Below are 21349 nucleotides of genomic sequence, written 5' to 3' on the forward strand. Positions count from 1 at the left end.
CCTGAGAGCTATGTGAGTGGAGTGCAAGCTCTTGGTAAGGCTTCCCATGCTGGACAGGTCAAAGGATAGAGGCCAAACTAATATGGACCCCCTCTTTCTAAAGGTAAAAATGGGTTTGTGTAGGGTCTAGAGGCCAAACTAATATGGACCCCTCTTTCTAAAGGTAAAAATGGGTTTGTGTAGGGTCTAGAGGCCAAAGTAATATGGACCCCTCTTTCTAAAGGTAAAAATGGGTTTGTGTAGGGTCTCGAGGCCAAACTAATATGGACTCCTCTTTCTAAAGGTAAAAATGGGTTTGTGTAGGGTCTAGAGGCCAAACTAATATGGACCCCTCTTTCTAAAGGTAAAAATGGGTTTGTGTAGGGTCTAGTAGCCAAACTAATATGGACCTCTCTTTCTAAAGGTAAAAATGGGTTTGTGTAGGGTCAGCACTCCTATTTAGAAGAATGCAAAGTTACAGAAGCATCAGTAAGACTTCAAAACAAGATTTAGCAGAGAAAGGCCTTTAAGACAAAACCTAAAGTTGAGAACAATGGAAAAACTCATCTGTGGCTTCTGCTCCATAGGAAGTGAAGGGCTTAAATGAAAGTAAATCTGCATAAATCAGCATAGTAGCTGTGGACACACTAGCTGTTATAACTACAAACCTGCATGTAACTGATTCGTATTGCAAGGTCAGTCTACACTGACTTGGCAACAGCAATGAAGCTTAGCATCCAACCAAGCAACTTAGTAGCTCTTTCAAGAAAAGCGGTGCTTGCATCCTGAAATGAGAAATGGCTTAGAAATGGTGCCTAATATTGCATGATGCATCCATTAACAAACCAGTATATTACAGCTGGCGGACACTCTGTTTAAGCAGTTGAAATGTAAAGAAGAAATGTGGGCCGTTCATTCTTGGTGCATGAAATGCATACACACTTCTGAATAAAGACACTTCAGGCAACAGCTTGCCAGATATAACATCGATTGTATAGCCTTAAGATAGAGCTCACTTGAAATGGAAGGTGAGCTATTTCTAGCAAGCAACTGATCAAACCTATGGCTAATGACCTATTTCATCTATAACCTCCACAGCATGCTTCTCTCATCCTTCCTTTTCAAGACACTAGGAGTGTAAAGTAAGAGAAATTTGGCTACTATTTGATGATGATGTCCCATGATGCCATCTACCTATTTACAGCTGAGTTTACTGAGCCATCAAATGATAAGTGATCTGAACTACTGACTTCTCAGTCTGAGGGCTGACACCCATATCAGTCGTCTGTAACTCTCCCATTAAAGAGCCATTTTTTATAATAGGAGGGACTGTCCCCCTCACCTCTACATTCACCCATCCTTCTCTCTGCAATCTCTAGGCCTTTATATTTTGACAGCTCATCCTCCACCTCCACTCCTCCACAAGTGTTTCAGTCTTTGGTTAGAAGGGATGGATATATCAACACAATATCATTTCTTCCTCATTCTGTCTAATGGTGATGTCTAGACATTTAATTCGACCTTCCTGGCTGTTAGGACAGACAGACAGATAGGCAGACAGACAGATAGGCAGACAGACAGATATATCTCTGTAAAAGCAGTTGAAAAATACTATATTCTTTTTAGTGTTTAGTGGATGTTCCTACCATTTATATTATATAGCCTGTCCAGATTTTAGTTGTATTTCTTTCTCTACAGGGTGTCTACAAAGTCTGGGTACATGAAGTAAATAAATTCATAACATAAACAATTAAATATAAGAAATAATAATTTCTTAAAGTATGTCTTAATCCCAATGTGGATACATGGAGTAAATAAAATCTTAACATAAACAATTAAATATAAGAAATAATAATTTTTTAAAGTATGTGTTAATCCCCATGTACCCAGACTTTGTGGACACCCTGTAGAATGTGTTGGAATATAATAAGAGACAAGCTGTTTAGATATATTGTTGTGTAGTCCGGGGTCAGCCACAATCCTGGAGACCTGTGATTAAATGCATTCCCTCAATGATACTTTGTCTTATAGTTGCACATTTTACATGCACTATTTTTTATACGTTTTACATTTCAAATATAAAATGCACTTTCTGCTTTTGATAACAAGTCAAGTGATTTAAGTAGTGATCTTACACAAAGTGTACTGTGTGGGTTGTGATGTTGACTAGAAAAGAAAATTCCTTGCATAGAGTGTTGTCTGTAAGTAGCAGAGATATTTTTTGGGGACTGTGTGTATTGGCACTCCGTCGCTTACGACGTCGAGGGTTCCAGTTGATCCGATCATCGGAACAGCTTGCTCGTGAAATTAACGTGCAAGTGGTTGAGCACTCCACAGACACATGTATCCTTAACGTAGTTCTCGGGGATATTCAGTGTGACACAGTGTGACAAGGCTAACCCTTTGAATTACAGGCACAACAGAAACAGGAAGTAAGAGTGAGAGAAGGTTGTGGTGGAAGAGTACAGCAGGGTTTGCCACCATCCCCTGTCGGAGCCTCGTGGAGCTTTAGATGTTTTCGCTCAATAAACACTCACAACGCCCGGTCTGGGAATCGAAACCGCGATCCTATGACCGCAAATCCGCTGCCCTAACCACTGGGCCATTGCGTCTCCATTTGGGGGGACTGTATGTAAGGTTAAACAAAAAAAAAAAATCCCATATCTGTGAATTAGCTTTTATGTTTTTGTCCATGTTATTCATTATCTTTAGTGCATTGATTGTGAAGGCATGTGGCTCAGTGGTCAGGGTATTGGTCTTATAATCATAAGATGTAGGTTCAGTTCCTGGACCCTGGACCAGGTGGCATGTTGTGCCCTTGATCTAGGCCTTTCATTTCATGTTATACCTGTCTATTCAGCTGAAATTGAGTACCAGCTGACTGTTGGTGCAACCCTCTCTACTTTCAGTGTGTCTTTTTTTTTTTCATCATTGTTTTGATGTCCACTTTTCCATGCTTACATGGGTCAGACAGAATTTGAGATGGATTTTCTATGGCCCAATGCCTTTCCTGTCACCAACCTTCATCTTTTTTCCAAATAAGGTAGTATTTCCCCATAACCAAACATATTTTCATGGAATGTTAGAAATGAAGGACACCCCTTGCATGACAGTGACACTTATTTACAACTACCACATGATGTCAAGGCAAGGAGAGAGAGAGATGGAAAGAGAGAGAGAGAGAGAGAGAGAGAGAGAGAGAGAGAGAGAGAGAGAGAGAGAGGTTTATATGAAGGGCTTCTTTCAGTTTCTGTTCGTCAAATCCTCTCACAAGGCTTTGGTTGGCCTAGGTCTGTTGTAGAAGACACTTGTCCAAGGTGCCACACAGTGGAACTGAACCTAAATCTATGTTGTTGGGAAGCAAACTTCTTACCACACTGCCACAGCTTGTGGATTATATGATGGGTCAAGGATGTTTGCTCACAAATACCATAGGATCCTAAAATAGTTAGGGAAAACTTGGTGCTTACAACCAAGCTTGGTACTTCCAACCAAGTGATGGCACTGCTTTCGTACCTTGTACTTTGAAATAGTTTTTGATTGTTTTTTGTGTAATGTTTTGGTTAGAAGAGGTTGAGATGTCTGCCAGAGTCTCATTTTGATTTTGACAACTGGACAGGTTGTTTGGACAGATATGTCTCAGATTATCATAACCAGGTCACTGTCATATTTAGATAAAGATATATCAAATACCATACAACATAAATTCTTTATTTATTAAAATTATCTCCACCTCTAGAGGCTGCATTATCGTTACCAAATGGAAATTGAAACCAGCTCCATTCAAGAAAGGCATATAATCTCAAGAGACAAGAATTTGCTGAAGTTGTCATGCTATTAAAAAAAAGGACAGGCCTAATGCCTGGGAATAAAAGGACAGTAGTGGGCATGTTTCGTACTCAATAACTGTTACCAGCATGATAATTATCTTACCTTATCTTCTGTAGCCAAAGGAATCGGACGTATACAAAACAGAGTAATTTGCATAATTTAAGCAAAAATAAGCTAAGAGAAATAGAGTGGCCAGTGGTATGTATTTGAACACTGTGGACAAATACAGGTATATCAAATACCATACAGCATAAATTCTTGATTTATTAAAATGATCTCCACCTCTAGAAGATGTCATAATTACATACAACAGGCTTCCACACAGTTTCACAAGGCGTTGGTCATCCCCCATCTATAGTAAAGACACTTTCTCAGGGTGTCTACAGTGGGACTGAACCTGAGACTACATGGTGTCAAAGTGAGCTACTTAACCACACAGCCTACATAAAGAAGATTTTTTGTTTTCTTCATGTTATTTTGTTGTCCTAACTAATTTCTTTTTGCTTACTCTTTTACTCTTTTACTTGTTTCAGTCATTTGACTGTGGCCATGCTGGAGCACCGCCTTTAGTCGAGCAAATCGACCCCAGGACTTATTCTTTATAAGCCTAGTACTTATTCTATCAGCCTCTTTTGCCGAACGTCTAAGTTACGGGGATGTAAACACACCAGCATCGGTTGTCAAACACACATATATATATATACATATGCATATATACGACAGGCTTCTTTCAGTTTCCGTCTACCAAATCCACTCACAAGGCTTTGGTCGGCCCGAGGCTATAGTAGAAGACACTTGCCCAAGGTGCCACGCAGTGGGACTGAACCCGGAACCATGTGGTTGGTAAGCAAGCTACTTACCACACAGCCACTCCTGCGCCTGCTTCTAAGTAATTTTTCTCAACCCAATATTATTACTTTATAATAATTCCCTATTTCCATGAAGCCCCTTCCTCTCTGTGTGAAGGATAGCTGTTTTGAGTCTATAGATATTGACTTAGCTTTACATTGTTCCGGCATCAAAAAAAATAAGTTACCTGTCAACTCAAAACTGAGGCACAGTGCCTCAAATTTAGAAAAGGGAAAGCTATTTACATCAACCCATCTGTAAGTACTCTTCTCTAACTTCTTTTATTACCTCCGCCTTCGCTAAGGCAGAGGTATTGTTTTCAGTTGTGTTTGTTTGTTTGTCCATGGAGAAGATATCTCAAGAACTCGTGGATGGATTCAGATGAATTTTCAGGGATGTTTGACCTCATGACTAGCACAACTGATTAGATTTTGGGATCGATCTGGTACCGGACAAGGATTCTGGATTATTTTCCATTTTTTTTACTTATTGTTTGAGAGCGGTCAGGTTCATTTTTAGTATTCTCGTTTGTGAGAGCAGTTGAGTTTAATTCAGGTATTCTCCAGTACCGCTGGACTGGCCCTTGTGCAGGTGGCACGTAAAATACACCATTTCAAGCATGGCTGTTGCAGTACCTCCTGACTGGCCTTCGTGCCGGTGGCACATAAAAGCACCCACTACACTTTCGGAGTGGTTGGCGTTAGGAAGGGCATCCAGCTGTAGAAACTCTGCCAAATCAGATTGGAGCCTGGTGTAGCCATCTGGTTCACCAGTCCTCAGTCAAATCGTCCAACCCATGCTAGCATGGAAAGCAGACGATGATGATGATGATGATGATCTCTGGCTCATCATTGAGATGACGTTGGTGTTGCCTTGGTGGAGGTTTGCACTCTCTGAGTGCTCTTGTTTGTAAGTACTTATATGGTTGACTTTGTTCTAATTCTTTGATTTCAGTATCTGAGTCTGAGTTAATGCTCTCAGTTTTAGGTCATTTAAGAGTAGCATTGGTACATTTGCTTAATATTGTCCTCATTTTGATATCCGGCTAAATGTATGTACAGAATTTAGTAGGTTCTTCAGTTGGGTATTGACTCTTGTAAATAATTAAAAACCATGTTTAACTTTTATTCGAGTGAGACCATTCTGGGGCACTGCCTTGACAGGTTTAGTCAAATAAATCAACCAAAGTAATTATTTTTTTTTTTCTAAAGTCTGGTACTTGTTATATTGATTCATTTTGCTGAATTGCAATGTTGCAGTGACAGAAACAAACCCACAGAAGTTATCAAGTGATGGTGGGAGACAAATACAAACACAAAGATACACACAAATGCATGCATGCGCGCACACACACACACACATACACACACACACACACACACACACACACACACACACACACACACATCACACACACATATGTATTATAGGCTTCCACTCAGTTTCTGTCTTCTAAATTCACTGACAGGACATTGGCTAGCCCAGGGCTATAAGTAGAAAACACTTGCTAAAGATGCCATGCAGTGGGACTGAACCTGAAATCATGTGGTTGCAAAGAAAGCTTTTTTAACCACACAACCATTATTGAAGAAATATTTTATTTGTTTCATCATCATCATCATCATCATCGTTTAACATCTGCATTCCATGCTGGCATGGGTTGGACAGTCTGACTGAGGACTGGCAAGCCAGAAAGCTGTACCAGGCTCCAATCTGATCTGGCAATGTTTCTACAGCTGGATGCCCTTCCTAACGCCAACCACTCTGAGAGTGTCGGGGGTGCTTTTTACCTGTTTATTACATTTTTATATGTTTATAACATTTATAACCAGTAGTGGTTTCATTCAGCAGATTTATTAATGGGGTCAAAACTAGGCAGAAGAAAAAAGGAAATAAGGGTCTCTTTGAGTGTTCCTTCTTCATACATAGGTGTTTAATCTTTTCAATATCAACCTACTTGAGACTGCCTCTGGTGTTCTATGATAACAAGGTTTGGGATTTATATTAAAACCTTCCGGTGAAATTTCATGTTAATTTAAGTTCCAAACATTTTGGCACAAGGCCAGTGGTTCTAGGGGAGGGGTTTAGTTGATTACATTGACCCCCAGTAGTCAACTGGTACTTATTTTATTGACCCTGAAATGATAAAAGGCCAAGTTGACAATGGCAGAATTTGAACTCAGAACATAAAGAGCATGAAGAGATGCTGCTGTGTATTTTGTCTGACACTAATAATTCTGCCAGCTCGTTGTCTTCAACACTAGATTAACGGTGATTACATTATTTTACTGAGTTTTTTTTTTTATTATTATTTTCGAAATTGATTGAAACAAAGACTGTGTATTTCAACAGAACAATAGAAACAAAAAGAGTTACGGGCGATTTCTCTCATCTTCATGCCTTGCAGTGATATAGTAGTTGTTTTCTCTGTTGACATGTCATGGTTGATAAACTACTTTTAAATTATAGCTGCTGTATTTATTTGTAGTGTCTTCAACATCTAACTGTGTGGCATACAATCAAATACTCTTCAGTAATCAATCGGCACCATGCTAAAATTTAATTTTGCTCCACTTCTTGCTGTTCTCTATAATTGTCCAGTCTGCCAAGAGCTGCTCTTTATAACTTTGTATCCCTTTTCACCACCACTTTTGTCCCTCAAGTAAGACATTTTTATCATCAAAATGAGCATGCAGCTTGGTATAGTGTACAAATATGTACCATTGGATTGATTGCCAATAAGTTAGTTCTTTAGTTCCAAGAATTGTCAGTGCTTTTGTATTTCAGAATCAGTAGTGTTTTCCTGTTTTAGTAATCATTTTTCTTTGGTATTTTGCCTTTGTTCTGTCCCCAGTATCTTTGGCCATTGTGGCTATATAGGTGTAGTCTCTTTTTGTTAGGCATGGTTCTCCACTGCTCATCCCTTTGAGAGAGCAGCAGTGATGGGTCAAATCAAGACTAAGTCTAGGTGTCTGGCATCTGGAATGTTGACAGCCCTCTAGTAATGCATCAAATGAAAGTTCCTCACTATAAAGAAGCAGTGTTGGGAATGTTCTTAATGAAAACTTAAGGGTCCTTAAAGGGTGGTTGTTGGTTCAAGTCAAGCTCAACAGGTATGGAAATGCTGTCAGCTGGGCCTGTCCTGAGATGTGGCCAGAGTGGTGAAACCATTCTACATGCACTCACCCTGTCAAAACATGGTTGGTCAGTGGATTTATGTAGGACTGAGTGCCCGATTGACGAACATCTAGTCACATTCCTTTAAATAGGAAAGGCTGGCAGTTTTCCACTGTCTGGTGAGGGGGGGGGGTATATGCGACGTTTTAGAGCAGCAGTTTTGTTGCAGCTTATTTAACATTGCTAATTCGATGTTGACTTATTTAACATCAGATATTTTAATGTCCCTCTCTTTCTCTTTCTTTCTCTGTCTCTCACACACATGCATACACACACACACACACACACACACTCTCTGCAGCTGTATGTGTATATTTCTGTGTGCACATTCATATGTATGTATATGTGTGTTTGCTTTCAGTGTCAGAACATACTGTCACCAAAACAAGCTGGTCATCCAGCCAGCCATGCCAAATTATCAGTGTTGAGACAGAGCACCCAATCATCTCATTCCAGTCTGGTCACTACGGTAAAAGTGGTTGTGGTGAAGATGATTGAAAGAACTGAAGGCAGGATTTTTTTTTTTTTTTCCAGTTTAATTAAACCTTTATTCGCCAAAAGGTTTCTTTCCTTTATTATTACTTCTTTTCTTTTCCTTTTGGCTTAGTGGTGCTTAGTCAAGAGTCTATCTATATTAAGATCAGGCCCTGTCCATTCTGCTACCACTGCTGTTAAATAAATCACCTAATTCAGTTTGTAGAGTTTGTAAGACAGCAAACTGGCAGAATTGTTAGCATGTCAGGTAAAACACTTAGTGGTATTTCATCCATCTTTATGTTCTGAGTTCAAATCCTGCCCGGGTCGATTTTGCTTTTCATCCTTATGGTGCTGATAAAATAAGTATCAGTTGAGCACTGACGCCAATGTAATCAACTTAATTCCCCCTACCCCCAATCGATAGTCTTGTGCCAAGATTTGAAACTGATATTTGGCCAGTTTATTGTCATGTACAGAATTTTTTTACAGGACCCTATTATCTCTGTTATATTTATTTATTCTTTCTAGTGGGGACAGATGGATATATTGATCTTCGTTCATTGATTTTTGTAATGTTTCAGTTCTTTGTTTCTGTTAGGCTTTCAGAATGCTGAACCATGTGAAGTTGATACTGGATCACAAATGCAATCACCATTTTATGCCCATTTTCCTATACTTCCATGAGTTGGGTGTGTCATTATTAACATAAACTCACATGAAATTTTGATAGGTTTAAATGTAGATCAGTACAGAAAGAAACACAGGAATCTGTTGAGGTTTTGATAAGCAACAATTTATTCTTTTCACACACAACAAATAATAGTTGTCATTACTATGAACAACAAAACATTGTGAGAGATTTTGTCCCTGGTGTAGTTGTAGAAGCAGATAAAGCTTGCTGGTTACTGACTTGCAATGTTGTTCATTGCCTTTGTATTGTCATCCATCTCTGTTGGTCAATTCCTACAGTGTTTGTCTGTGCTTTCTCTGTTGTTTGTGAAAGCTCTCTGTCTAGTATTTGTGATGTACTGACTTTGTATTGTTTGATAAGCTCAGAATGAAGTGCACTGAAAGACAAAAAAGAAAAGTCATTGTTGAAGCCTATTTGATGCAAAGTTGTGATTGGTCAAATTTTGTTGATCACATGGGCAATATTCTAGCGAATCATGATATCGGGTGATTGCTGAATATTCCTGCTACCGATTACTTTAAAACAAAGTTTGTATCACAGAATCAGGAGTGGCTTCAGGTGGATTGGCATCCAATGTGTCATTTGATCCGAGAGGAATTAAAAGTCGTTAAAAAATGTCATCTCAGCAACAGCATGATTTGAAACCAGAACTCTTTGAGTCACCAAACAACTCATCAAATTATTATCAAGTATAGTCCATCCGGCACTCAACTCCCCCTACACACAAGCACTTTACCATTATCCCACCTTTTGACATTATCGGTCCAATAATATCATCAGTTAGTAAAATGACCATTTTATAGAACCAACCACTCCTAACCTCCCATTATCCTTTTTACTGACCTTTTTTTTTTTTTAGCATCATCATCCTGTTGTTGTTGTTCCTGGAGAGTATTTAGAATGTAAAGTGATCTTTTAGTGTTTCTTGTTATAATAGTGGTTGTTGTACATCTCTTTTTTTCTCTCTCTCTTCCCTGCATCTCCCCACCTCTCTCTCTCTCTCTCTCTCTCTCTCTCTCTCTCTCTCTCTCTCTCCCACTCCCCAAACAGAGTCATTAAGCTGACTTTTGGAGTGAAGCAAACAATTTGATGGTGTCTCTTTATGTGGAATAATTCTTGTGCTGTGTCGTGATGTGACATACACCTGATTACAATACTTGACTATTTCCAACTATATTTCCTACATTTACTTTTGAAATTATCAGTGGTATTTTTTTGGGGGGGGGTCATTTATTTGTTTATTTTTACTTTTACTTTATATCTCTTACATGTTGGTGTGTTGGCTACTTACCCCATCCAGAATTTCTGTTAACATTACAAAAGTTTATGCTGAATGTTTAAATCCATCACCCACCCCGCCCTTCACACCTCAAAGGGTCTTCCTATCAGCTCATCGAAGAGAAAGAGCGAACTAGTGTGGATGGGAGTTAGGAAGGTGCCATGCCAGTTCAGGCAACCAGATCTGCTTAATGCTTGTTACTTGAAACTGGTGAACTTTATTGTGATGTTGCTAGATGTAAAACCAAGCTTTTTGCTGTTGTCGTCGTTGGACAGTTTAGGCACCTGATGACGTACCTCAGATGCAGTAGGCTATATATTTCACCCTCTGTATACATGTCATGTTGAATGGCAGCAGTTTAACTATGTCGAGGTGTGGAGGCGCAATGGCCCAGTGGTTAGGGCAGCGGACTCACGGTCATACGATCGCGGTTTCGATTCCCAGACCGGGCGTTGTGAGTGTTTATTGAGCGAAAAACACCTAAAGCTCTACGAGGCTCCGGCAGGGGATGGTGGCGAACCCAGCTGTACTCTTCTACCACAACTTTCTCTCACTCTTACTTCCTGTTTCTGTTGTGCCTGTAATTCAAAGGGTCAGCCTTGTCACACTGTGTCACGCTGAATATCCCCGAGAACTACGTTAAAGGTACACGTGTCTGTGGAGTGCTCAGCCACTTGCACGTTAATTTCACGAGCAGGCTGTTCCGTTGATCGGATCAACTGGAACCCTCGACGTCGTAAGCGACGGAGTGCCAACAAAAAACTATGTCGAGGTAAATTCAAGAACTAATTCCTTCCCATAGCACATTTGTGCTATCTCAAGCTCAAATGTCCTATCTCCTTGTACTCCTGTTACAACATGTCCTCATTGCTATAGATTTGGGGTTCTAAACTATTATTTTATCTATAGACCCCTTTGATTACTATTTTATTCTGATGGACCCATATAGCTATTTGATGTTTAAAATCATCAAGTTTTATTGAAACTTCTTTCAAAATTCTTATTTTGTTTTTCACACATTAACTCAGGTAGGTTGAACTCTGTAAAATCATCATCATCATCATCATCATCATTGTTTAACGTCTGCTTTCCATGCTAGCATGGGTTGGACGATTTGACTGAGGACTGGTGAAACCGGATGGCAACACCAGGCTCCAATCTGATTTGGCAGAGTTTCTACAGCTGGATGCCCTTCCTAACGCCAACCACTCCGAGAGTGTAGCCATATATATATATATAAACTGATGAGGAGTCGGTGACCTTCTGTGTCTGTTTTCCGTTTGTTTGTGCATTTATTATGTTTTTTACCTCATATACATATGTTAGAGAAAGAAAACTCATTTCTTGCAATACATACCAATACATACATCTAAAGCAAAATTTTTTCAGGGCCCTTTTTTGTAATGAGGACCCCTGAAAATCTCATATCGACCTTTAGGGGCTATATGAACCACTGTTGTAGATAGTTTAGTTTGGAGGGAAGCTCATCGCTACACAACAATGAAACACTAAATTGTACAGTGTCACTGTCACCTTCAGTAATAAACCACATCTCCCTCCCCATGGTACCTATTTGAGCCTGAAAAAAGGTCGGTGCTACTAAAGCATTGATCCTCTTTGTATAATTTCTGATAACCTCCATTATACAGGGTGACCACAAAGTCATGCACCAAGGGAGATATCATCTTCATCATCATCATCATTATTATCATCATCGTTTAACATCCGCTTTCCATGCTGGCATGGGTTGGACGGTTTGACTGAGGACTGGTGAGCCAGGAGACGACACCAGGCTCAATCTGATCTGGCAGAGTTTCTCTCTTTGTCGTTGCCATCATTGTTGTGTAGTCGTTCTCCTCCCCATCCTCCTCCTCCTCCCCATCCTCCTCCTCCCCATCCTCCTCCTCCTCCCCATCCTCCTCCTCCTCCCCATCCTCCTCCTCCTCCCCATCCTCCTCCTCCTCCCCATCCTCCTCCTCCTCCCCATCCTCCTCCTCCTCCCCATCCTCCTCCTCCTCCCCATCCTCCTCCTCCCCATCCTCCTCCTCCTCCCCATCCTCCTCCTCCTCCCCATCCTCCTCCTCCTCCCCATCCTCCTCCTCCTCCCATCCTCCTCCTCCTCCCCATCCTCCTCCTCCCCATCCTCCTCCTCCTCCTCCCCTCCCCATCCTCCTCCTCCCCATACTCCTCCTCCCCACCCTCCTCCTCCTCCCGCTCCCCCCGCCCCCCGCTCCTCCTCCCGCTCCCCCCGCTCCTCGTCCCGCTCCCCCCGCTCCTCGTCCCGCTCCCCCCGCTCCTCGTCCCGCTCCCCCCGCTCCTCGTCCCGCTCCCCCCGCTCCTCGTCCCGCTCCCCCCGCTCCTCGTCCCGCCCCCCCCCCCCGCTCCTCGTCCCCCCCCGCCCCTCCCCCCGCTCCCCCCCGCTCCTCATCCCGCTCCCCTGCTCCCCCCATCCCTCCCCACCCTTCCCATCTCTTCCTCCCCCCCCCTCCCACCCTTCCCCTCCCCACCCTCCTCCTACACCTCCCACACCTCCACATCCTCCTCCTACACCTCCCCATCCTCCTCCTACACCTCCCCGTCCTCCTACACCTCCCCATCCTCCTCCTCTGTGTTTATGGTGTTTATGTGTGTGAGCACTCCCATATCCACAGTGTGCAGTTAAGAAATTATAATCTCTCTCTCTCTCCTCTTGCTCTCTCTTTCTCAACTCCTCTCCCCATCTCTTTTCCTTTCTGTGTATATTTCTGCGTGCATGCATGTGTGTTTGCCTCTGGTGCCAAAAATGCACTTGTCACTGAAGCAGATTCTACATCCAGTCAGCCATGCCAAATCGCCAGTATCCAAACAGCTGCTCCCAATTATCTCATTCCACTCCGTGGTATTTAGTTACATTTTACTTTATGCTGAAGCTCACTTTGATTTTATCCTCACGAGATCGATAAAATAAATATCAGACACAAAAATCTGAGTCTAATAAAACAATAAAATGAAATAATAAAATAAAACTCCTGAAGGCAGTGATCCAGCATGGCTGCAGTCCGAGCATGTCTGAAACCTACCGAAGAGAGAAAAAGAACAGAAAAGCAAGCAAAAAAAAAAAAAAATCTATTAAATCAAGGAAATTGTTCGGACTGCCATTAACTGTACCTTCTTAAAACCTGTTTGACTGCTTTGGAAACAAATTCTGTAAAAGGTTTTAGATCTGTTCAAATGAACAGATCTTGTTAAAACAAGTCAGAAACAAGATTGGGTTATAGTTTAATTAAGTAGAATAATATGGAATACTATTGCCAATACCGTAAATACCGAAGTGTTTAGTATGTTAAGCCATGAATAATGTTTTATAAAGATTATTTATAAGTTCAGAATACATTTAGCATTTATGTAGAATATATTATTAATGTTGTTTCCTTCCTTGCATGATTGATTGGCTAATGACTGGACTATTTGTCTGTTTACCTTCTCTGCAATTTCAGAAAGTACAATTTGCAGGATTTATTTATTTATTTATTTATTATATTATTTTTCTTTTACTTCTTTTTGTTATTGATTACTAAGCAAAATAAAAAGACATTTTACTTTTAGTTTTCATTTGTGAATCATCATCATCATCATCATCGTTTAACGTCCGCTTTCCATGCTAGCATGGGTTGGACGATTTGACTGAGGACTGGTGAAACCGGATGGCAACACCAGGCTCCAATCTAATTTGGCAGAGTTTCTACAGCTGGATGCCCTTCCTAATGCCAACCACTCAGAGAGTGTAGTGGGTGCTTTTACGTGTCACCTGCACGAAGGCCAGTCAGGCGGTACTGGCAACGGCCATGCTCAAAATGGTGTATTTTATGTGCCACCTGCACAAATATTTGTACGTCTGTCTTTGTTCCCCCAACATCGCTTGTGTGTTGGTGTGTTTACGTCCCCGTAACTTAGCGGTTCGGCAAAAGAGACCGATAGAATAAGTACTAGGCTTCCAAAGAATAAGTCCTGGGGTTGATTTGCTCGACTAAAGACGGTGCTCCAGCATGGCAGCAATCAAACGACTGAAACAAGTGAAAGAATGAAAGAATATATATATATTGATTACTAACTAGATTCTCTGAATTGAAAACTGCGTGTAGTGTCCCAACATTAAAAAAAAAAAAGACTTTTATTTCAATACACCCTATGGGCTTTCCCCATAAAAGCATCACCCAAGGGGACTGTCCATCCTGCTCCCATCCCCATCTACACGATTGTGCTTAACCCTTTAACATTCAGATTTCTTTGTCAAATGTAAGGCTTGTTTATTCCCTTTCATATCAATTAGTCATACATTACCTTGTAGCTTTGAGATTTCAATGACATGATTGTTTATTTTAAGAATAATATTGTAGGGTAAGTGTGAGAGGCCAGATCTGGCCAGTTTCAAGATAATACAGGTAGATTATTTTGGCTGGATATGGCCAGTTTAAATGCTAAAGGGTTAACTCTAGATCAACCCTCTTTTACTCTTTTACTTGTTTCAGTCATTTTGACTGTGGCCATGCTGGAGCACCGCCGTTTAGTCGAGCTAATCGACCCCAGGACTTATTCTTTGTAAGCCTAGTACTTATTCTATCAGTCACTTTTGCCGAACCGCTAAGTTACAGGGACGTAAACACACCAGCATCAGTTGTCAAGTGATGTTGGGGGGACAAACACAGACACACAAACACACACACACACATATATATATATATATATATACGACGAGCTTCTTTCCTTTTCCGTCTACCAAATCCACTCACAAGGCTTTGGTCGGCCCGAGGCTATAGTAGAAGACACTTGCCCAAGGTGCCACGCAGTGAGATTGAACCCAGAACCATGTGGTTGATAAGCAAGCTACTTACCACACAGCCACTCCTGCGCCTATAATGCAGATTATGCAGAAAACCAAACTGCATCTCATCTTGACGAACTCTCTTCCTAATTAGCTGAGCTATGACCCACTCTGTAACTTTCATCACCCGGTCCAATGATTTCATACCTAAACAAAAACAAAGCAAAAAAAAATAAATGGGATGGTCATGGCTGGAATGCTTTTGGTCATAGGATGGCTAGTTAAAAAATTAACATGATTGGCTTTAAGCAATAAAACTATCAAGAGAACACTCTTCATGTTTTCATTTCATTTTCAGTTGGTGGTAGTGGGTATTAATGGTGTTGTGGGTGATGCTGATGATGATAGTGGTGGGGATGGTGGTGGTGGTGGTGGTGGTACTGGTGCTGACAATGATGGTTGTGGTTGTGATGATGGTGGGCGGGGGGGGGGAGAACTAACAAAGAATCCATTTTATTCCAGGACAGTATCACTTTTCTTCTTTTAGCTGTGAAGGAGAGCAATGATTGGAGAAACTGAAGTGTATCAGATGCTTACAAACTTTTCTATACCACCACCACCACCACCACCACCACCATCATCTCTGCTGCTACTACCACAGCTACCACTATCACCAATGCTGCCACCACCACCATCACCCCTGCTGCCACTACCATTACCACTTCTACCACCCTTGCCACAAACAACTGTTTAAATTTTGCCTCAAGTCTCACCCTGCTATCTCATATTAAGTGTAAGACGGTTTAGAAATATAATCCTACATTTGCCTAAAACAGACAGAATGGGCATGATGGGTATGGTTGGGATGCCTTTTATCACAGGTTTTCTCAGTCATGTTTGACCTGAAGCTAAGTAACAACAGCAGTACTATCACTACCACCACCACTTCTACCAACAGTAACAGCTTTTTGTTATTTGTTGAATCTGAAAGAAGGGACTGAGCCCATGATCTTTACAGGCTCTCCAAGACTGGTGAGCTCGATGCTATTAATGTCCTATTTAAACTGTTGTCAGCTCATGCTGGAAAGAAATGAGCAAGGACAAATATTCCAGAGGGATGATGTTGTGAGAAAGGACTGGGTATAATGGTTAGTGCAGAGCCAAGGGTTTTATTGGATGCACCAAGAGTGAGGAGAAGTAGAAACACTAATGGATGAATAATGCCTGATCAGTGGAGGTATGAGATCAACCAGCTCTAAGGAATAGAGCTCATAGTAACAATAGAAAAGACAGAGAGAGAGAGGGGGAAAACAACAGTCTTGTAGGCCAGGGGCTGGCATGTGTCCATTTGCGATGGCGTGCTAATCGGCTTTGTGTGGTTCAGGATATCAATGTGCATACTAACAGCACTGATTCAGATGTGGGAGCAAAACTCCATTGCGGACCTTGTTTTGAGCCTTACAGAATGTCAGAATGACATACAAACAAGAGTGGGTCACCAGTGCTCCGTGTAAGTAATACTGAGGCCACTGAAGAGAAAGAGAGATTCAAGTTGTTGAAGAACATCATTGGTAATCAGCTATCTCCGTTACCTTGGTGGTATTTGGAGTGAGAGCAATGGGATACTCTTTAGCTGGGTTGGAGTGTTTGTTCTCCTTTGAAATGGAACACGTTTGAGTGTGCTTCTAAATATCAGGGTATATCCCTGCAGAGAGTGAAATATTACAGAGTTTGGAGAGTCTAGGAGCAATACAGTTCTATATTTAAGAGATGAGGAATTATGTATATTATTTACATTATTTACACAGGCATATGGCGTAGTGGTTAAAAGCACGGGCTACAAACCCCAAAATTCCAAGTTTGATTCCAGGCAGTGACCTGAATAATAATAATAATAATAATAATAATAATAATAATAACATCGAGAAATACCTCAGGAATGAGAACCCAGGTTCGAAATTTCCCTAAGACACCTGATGAAGGCTGGAGGGTATATCAGCCGAAACGTTGTGTTAACAACAAACAAGATGAGGACAAATATCCGTCAAATGTAAATAATGTCTAGGAGCAATTTCTAGAGTGCATTGTTTTAGTGCAAGAGAAGGGGCATTATCAGGGTCAGTAACCTTGTTTGAAGTAGCTGGAACTATTTCTGCACTTGCTGTGTGTGTGATGAGCAGGATGAAAAGCCTTTTGAGGTAGAAAGGGGAAGATTTGGAGGGGATTAACCAAGGGTTTGTAGTGTGGCGTTAAATGCAAAATGGGCAGCAAAAGTAAGGGAGCTTTCTCTATGGGGGCACAGCTTACAGAACCATCATTATTTAGAAGAGGAAGAAAGTTGATTTCACAAAGTTGGTGGAAATCCTTTGGTAAGTGACCAAAAGGATAAGCAGTAGTTTCAGAGGGGAGATGGTTTGAGGGTTATGCAATGCATGAAGTTATCCTTTGCAATCAAAATACGGATTTTACAGGGGTTACACTCCTGGGGGAATTCCCAGTTTTGGGGAATAGATGCGATTGTGTAGGCCTCATAGGCCTTTTTTTTTTTTTTTTTTTGCCCGAACAACTACAATTGTTGTTGGCACTCCGTCGCTTATGACGTCGAGGGTTCCAGTTGATCCGATCAACGGAACAGCCTGCTCATGAAATTAACGTGCAAGTGGTTGAGCACTCCACAGACACGTGTACCCTTAACGTAGTTCTCAGGGATATTCAGCATGACACAGTGTGACACGGCTGACTGAACCTTTGAATTACAGGCACAACAGAAACAGGAAGTAAGAGTGAGAGAAAGTTGTGGTGAAAGAGTACAGCAGGGTTCGCCACCATCCCCTGCCGGAGCCTCATGGAGCTTTTCGTGTTTTCGCTCAATAAACACTCACAACGCCTGGTCTGGGAATCGAAACCGCGATCCTATGACCGCAAGTCCGCTGCCCTAACCACTGGGCCATTGCACCTCCACAACTACAATGCAACTATGAGTAAACCACTTGGGGGACTTGGGACTTCTGGTTTTTGCTTTGTTGAGTGGTGAATATGAAGCAATATGCTTAAAATATGGTTTTAGTTACTCATTTAGCTATTTCTGAAGAATCACGAATGAAACACATTTGCTGCCATGGATAAGTGGCATAAAACTAGCAGAACTCTGACCTGTCAGATGACTTGAAGTGCCATAGAGTCTGAAGGAATGGGAATGATGAGTGGTAAGTGGTACTGTGTGAAGCAGTTGTGAGGCAGTAAGTGGATGATCCAATAGGTGCAGAGAGGCTTATGGTTAGATAGAGATTAGGCTTAGAAGTGTGAAAGAGATCAAGAGTGTTTAAGGGGCTATCTTTCAATTTAATGTGAGAAAACATCAACTGAAAGCACATGAGTTTTGTTTACATCTAATCGGCTAACCCTAACCCTAAACCTAACCCTAACCCTAACCCTAACCCTAACCCTAACCCTAACCCTAAACCTAACCCTAACCCTAACCCTAACCCTAAACCTAACCCTAACCCTAAACCTAACCCTAAACCTAAACCTAAACCTAAACCTAACCCTAACCCTAAACCTAACCCTAACCCTAACCCTAACAGGCCGATTAGATGTAAACAAAACCCATGTGCTTTCAGTTGACCATTTTCCCACATCAAATTGAAAGATAGCCTGTTTAAGGTATTTGTGTAAACAGTCTGGTTTGTGATTGGGGGATGAAACAAGTTGGTTGCTTAGAACTAATCACCTGTTCATTTTTCCGTAATTTTTTCCAGTGAAATTCCATTGAAATCTGAAACCATAATGCAGGATACACCTTCGTCTGCAAAGAACCTTGTCTTTAAAGATATTGTTGTTGAAATCAAGAAGAAACCAATTCTACAGAATGTCTGGGGCAGGATAACATCTGGTGAGCTAATGGCTGTGGTGGGACCAAGTGGTAAGTTGACTAAGATAAAGGAACACTCAAGAATTTCAAGTAACTAAGCATTGCCAATATCAAAACAAATGATGAAAAAACTCTAAAAGGAAACATCTTCAATGATAACCTTAAATTCTTTTTTCCTTTAACAACTCAAGTTGCTGATACTTTTTACAAGGAAATGTTACTGTATTGTGAAAATTCCATAATAGATTTAGTTAAGTATTACATTCTAATTTACTTTAACATTGTACTTACCAGATTAAGAAAAATAATATTAGTTAGTGACTGATATTGTCTTTTTTCTCAACGTGTAATTATTTCTAATTAGTTTTGTAGTGCTCTTCTCATTAAATATATTAACACTAACTTCTGTACTAATTTGTTTGACTCAACAAAATGTAAAATAAATATGTTCTACTCTGTTCATTACAGCTGAGGGGTCAAGAGTTGCAAAGGATATCTATCCAACTGTAAAAACAATTGTTTCAGCAAAAATACAACCCTTCCAAATAACATATGCAATTAAGTGGAATTTCTCTCTTACTTGTTGTGTGTTTTTATGATATCTGTTTAACAGGATCTGGCAAAACTACTCTTCTGAATGTGATCTCTGGTCGACAACACATCAAACAAGGATCCATAACAGTTAATGGTCAGAAACTGAACAAGGCATTGAGCCGTCGGATGAGCTATGTACTACAACAGGATATATTACCGTCCAAATTAACTCTCAGAGAAGTACTACATGTAAGTATACTCTACAATGTCTTTGCTGTGAACCAGTTTTTATACAGATCTTCATGTTGAAGGACTGTCTTAATTAGATGTTTTCAGCTGAAGCGAAACAATGACAAACCACTTCTGGGTTTGGTAAGTTTTCAAAGGGATGTTGTGAAAGCTCTATGATTTGGAACTCAAATATATTCAACTCCACTGTCATGTGATGACTGCTCTGTGCCCACTACCATCATTCCCACATTGCACTATAATTATTAGAGAGCCTCTGCATGGTCACTTGGCTTGCTAGAGATAGCAGTCAAATCACACTATGTAATAAAGAAAGGACATTGGGTGATGTAAACTAACTTATATCTGAGAAGACAAGATGGCGTGCTGGAACGAAAACAATTGTAGCGTGGAAGGTGTTTATAAGCCATTTAAAATAACACACAAAAACCGTTAGATTCACTTCAACATTTAAATTTAATTTGTCAAAATATTTTCGTCGCTTTGAGACTGTGACCTGTTCACTGACAAAAGTCTGTGCTATATATATATATATATATATATATATATATATATATATATACATATATATGTATATTCAACAAGCTTCTTTCAGTTTCCATCTACTAAATTCACTCACAAGGCTTTGGCCAAAGTGCCATGCAGTGGGACTGAACTTGGAACCATGTGTTGGGAAGCAAGCTTCTTACCTTGCAGCCTCACCTTTAGTTCATATTTGTTTGACTGATATATGGATTTAGACTTAGCATGCACAATACTGCTACAAGGCTTTTCAACACCCTAGGTTAGTCCTACAAAGTGCAACCGATTCACCTAGTTTTGGCTGTTTGGTGAATACATCTGGGAGTTGTAACTCACTATAAATAGTGTACAACTAGTTCACTAATTCAGCAGGTGATGATTGAATTACCTGATACTGTCAAGACATTGTCAAGCAATTCTCTGTTGACAGGCATGGATACTAAAGTTGAGGTTAAGCTTAAAATTAAGGTTAAATAAAAAAAATATTTTTTATAATTTTTTTTGTTGGATTTCTTTTTTAATGTTGTCTGAAAATCTGTGTTTTTGGGTACTCTTTTACTTGTTTCAGTCATTTGACTGTGGCCATGCTGGTGCACCACCTTTAGTCGACCAAATCGACCCCGGGACTTATTCTTTGTGAGCCTAGTACTTATTCTATCGGTCTCTTTTGCCGAACTGCTAAGTTACGGGGACGTAAACACACCAGCATCGGTTGTCAAGCGATGTTGGGGGGACAAACACAGACACACAAACATACGCACGCACATATATATATATATATATATATATATATATATATACATATATACGACGGGCTTCTTTCAGTTTCCGTCTACCAAATCCACTCACAAGGCTTTGGTCAGCCCGAGACTATAGTAGAAGACACTTGCTCAAGGTGCCACGCAGTGGAACTGAACCCAGAACCATGTGGTTCGTAAGCAAGCTACTTACCACAGGCACCCACAAAGTTTAGCAGGCTTGGGCCAATTATCCAGCTTACCTAGTAGGTAACACTGCCTCCCCTCTCTCACTACTTCCCCTTATATACATACACATGAAAGCACATATATGCACACACATACATATGCA

The 21349-nt window shown here is 40.7% G+C and overlaps 1 protein-coding gene and 1 long non-coding RNA gene across 5 annotated transcripts in view; one reads left to right on the top strand and one right to left on the bottom strand.

Moving 5' to 3' along the window:
* Positions 1 to 21349, top strand: part of LOC106872486 (uncharacterized) — a 62238-nt gene that overhangs the window by 21854 nt on the left and 19035 nt on the right. Inside the window, exons 2-4 of one of the 2 annotated variants that reach the window (XM_089351478.1) lie at positions 15632 to 15877; positions 18843 to 19006; positions 19569 to 19738. In XM_089351478.1, the coding sequence (XP_089207604.1) occupies positions 18871 to 19006; positions 19569 to 19738 (306 nt within the window). In that variant the 5' untranslated portion in view covers positions 15632 to 15877; positions 18843 to 18870. The remainder of the gene's footprint in view (positions 1 to 15631; positions 15878 to 18842; positions 19007 to 19568; positions 19739 to 21349) is intronic. The other variant, XM_089351477.1, reaches the window with a different exon arrangement.
* LOC149136254 (uncharacterized) overlaps positions 7973 to 21349 on the bottom strand; it is a 64499-nt gene continuing 51122 nt past the window's right edge. For 2 of the 3 annotated variants that reach the window (XR_016241690.1, XR_016241689.1), the window contains 2 exons: positions 15155 to 15291; positions 7973 to 9380 (listed from right to left, as the gene is read on the bottom strand). This is a non-coding gene — a long non-coding RNA (uncharacterized LOC149136254). The remainder of the gene's footprint in view (positions 9381 to 15154; positions 15292 to 21349) is intronic. The other variant, XR_016241691.1, reaches the window with a different exon arrangement.

Source organism: Octopus bimaculoides, chromosome 4 (assembly GCF_046866305.1).
Source record: "Octopus bimaculoides isolate indiv1 chromosome 4, ASM4686630v1, whole genome shotgun sequence".
NCBI lineage: Eukaryota > Metazoa > Mollusca > Cephalopoda > Octopoda > Octopodidae > Octopus > Octopus bimaculoides.